The 1,847-nt window shown below is 47.1% G+C and overlaps 1 protein-coding gene across 1 annotated transcript; it reads left to right on the forward strand.

Annotated features, from left to right (window-relative positions):
• Nucleotides 1-525: 525 nt before the first annotated feature.
• EAH_00059440 (hypothetical protein) lies at nt 526-1,847 on the forward strand (the record flags this gene model as incomplete). Its single annotated transcript, XM_013393567.1, has 4 exons — nt 526-649; nt 1,144-1,214; nt 1,551-1,579; nt 1,841-1,847. 4 exons carry the CDS (start codon nt 526-528, stop codon nt 1,845-1,847), a joined length of 231 nt encoding a protein of 76 aa, XP_013249021.1.

Consider the following 1,847-nt stretch of genomic DNA (forward strand, 5'->3'; position numbering starts at 1 on the left):
TATATATATATATATTACACTACTACTTCGACAAAAGCGAAGCAAACGACTAAAACAAATAAAAAGTTTTAAAGAAAACCTGTATTAATAAAGCAGTCTTCTATTAACACTGGTTTAATTCATTAAGAAAAAGTTTTACTATAAAATCTCTTATTACTTATTACCCTCAGGGGCCCCACACGGGGGGCCCCCTGGGGGCCCCTGGGGCCCCCTGGGGCTGCTGAATGAAGCAGGGAGCAGATATGCAGATATATTTGTGTGTTTTATTTTAATTTATTTTATTTATGTTTTATTTTATCTTTTATTTATCTCTTTTTCTTTTTCTGTTGTCTTTAAGGCTTACTGTCTGTCTGTAATAGAAAAGGAGGGGGGGCCCCTAAAGGCTTGCAGATCTTGAGTGTACATACACCTGAAGAAATGAAGACAACGAAACCCTCCTAAACGGGTTTAGGGTTTAGGGTTTGAGGGCTTGGCGTTCAACGGTTAAGGGTTTAGGGTTTAGGGTTTAGGGTTTAGGGTTTGGAGATGCTGCAGCAGCGGGCGCTGCATGTTGCTGCTGGGGCTGCAGTCTTCGGGGCCTCTGCGTTTTTAGGGTTTCAATATAAAATACGCTCCGCTCCCCCTCCAAAGGAAGAGGCCCTCCCTACAGGTAGCTAGACGTATCTAGCTAGCTAGCTAGCTAGCTGGTTTGTTAGCTAGCTAGTTAGCTAGCTAGTTAGCTAGCTAGCTGGCTAGCTATTTGTGGCTAGCCAGCTAGGCAGCCAGTGAGATAGCTAGCTAGATAGCTAGCTAGCCAGTCAGTGCAGCTAACTAGCTAGCTAGCCACTGCATTGGCTAGCTTGTACACCAGATAGTTAGACAGAAGAGCACAAATAGTTAGCTGAATCTCGCATGCTGCTGCTGCTGCTGCTGCTACTGCCGCTGTTGCTGCTGCTACTGCCGCTGTTGCTGCTATTGCTGCTGGTACTGCTACTGCTGCTGCTGCTGCTGCTGCTGCTGCTGCTGTGGCTGCTTTCGCTGCTGTCGTTGCTGCTACCCTTCAGCGAGCCCATATGTCGGTGTGCAGTGGATGCTGCCTTCCCCTTTGTCGATGGTTTAGGGTTTAGGGTTTAGGGTTTAGGGTTTAGGGTTTGTTGTTTGCAGAGGCAGAGAGAAGACACATCTTTTATACGAAGGCGGAGGGCTGGGACAGAGAGGTTGCCTTTCAAGAGCTGGTGCCTTCTAAACCCTCAAAACCCTAAACCCTCAAAACCCTAAACCCTCAAAACCCTAAACCCTTAATACCCTAAACCCTGAAAGCCCTAAAACCTAAAAGCCCTAAACCATCAAAACGCTAAACTCTGATAGCCCTAAACCCTCAATAACCTAAACCCTAACAGCCCTAAACCCTCAAAACCCTTAACCCTAGAAGCCGTAAACCCTAAGGTCCCCTTTGCACTGCATTGTCCCCTGGCCGCATGACTTGCAGTTAAGAGTGGAGGTTAGGGTTTAGGGTTTAGGGATTAGGGTTTAGGGTTTAGGGTTTAGGGTTTGGAGGGTGTATGTTTCAGCTGCTGGGCATTGGGCGGCTGCGTAAAGAGTTAGTGCGGCAGGCGCAAGGCGATGTACTGGAGGTGGCAGCAGGTCTCGAAACCCTAAACCCTAAAAACCCTAAACCCTAAACCCTAAACCCTAGACCCTTTTGCATTGTATTGCCATGTGCAAACCCTAAACCCTCAGTTATTGTTCTGTCTTTCTGCAGGCACCGGCCGCAACTTTCGTTATTACGACAAAGAGAGGGTTCGCAGCCTCACGGTATGAACTAGGGTTTAGGGTTTAGGGTTTAGGGTTTACGGTTAAGGGGTTAA

The sequence above is a fragment of the Eimeria acervulina genome, genomic scaffold, assembly GCF_000499425.1.
Source record: "Eimeria acervulina Houghton genomic scaffold, Eah_scaff1407, whole genome shotgun sequence".
NCBI classification, from domain to species: domain Eukaryota; phylum Apicomplexa; class Conoidasida; order Eucoccidiorida; family Eimeriidae; genus Eimeria; species Eimeria acervulina.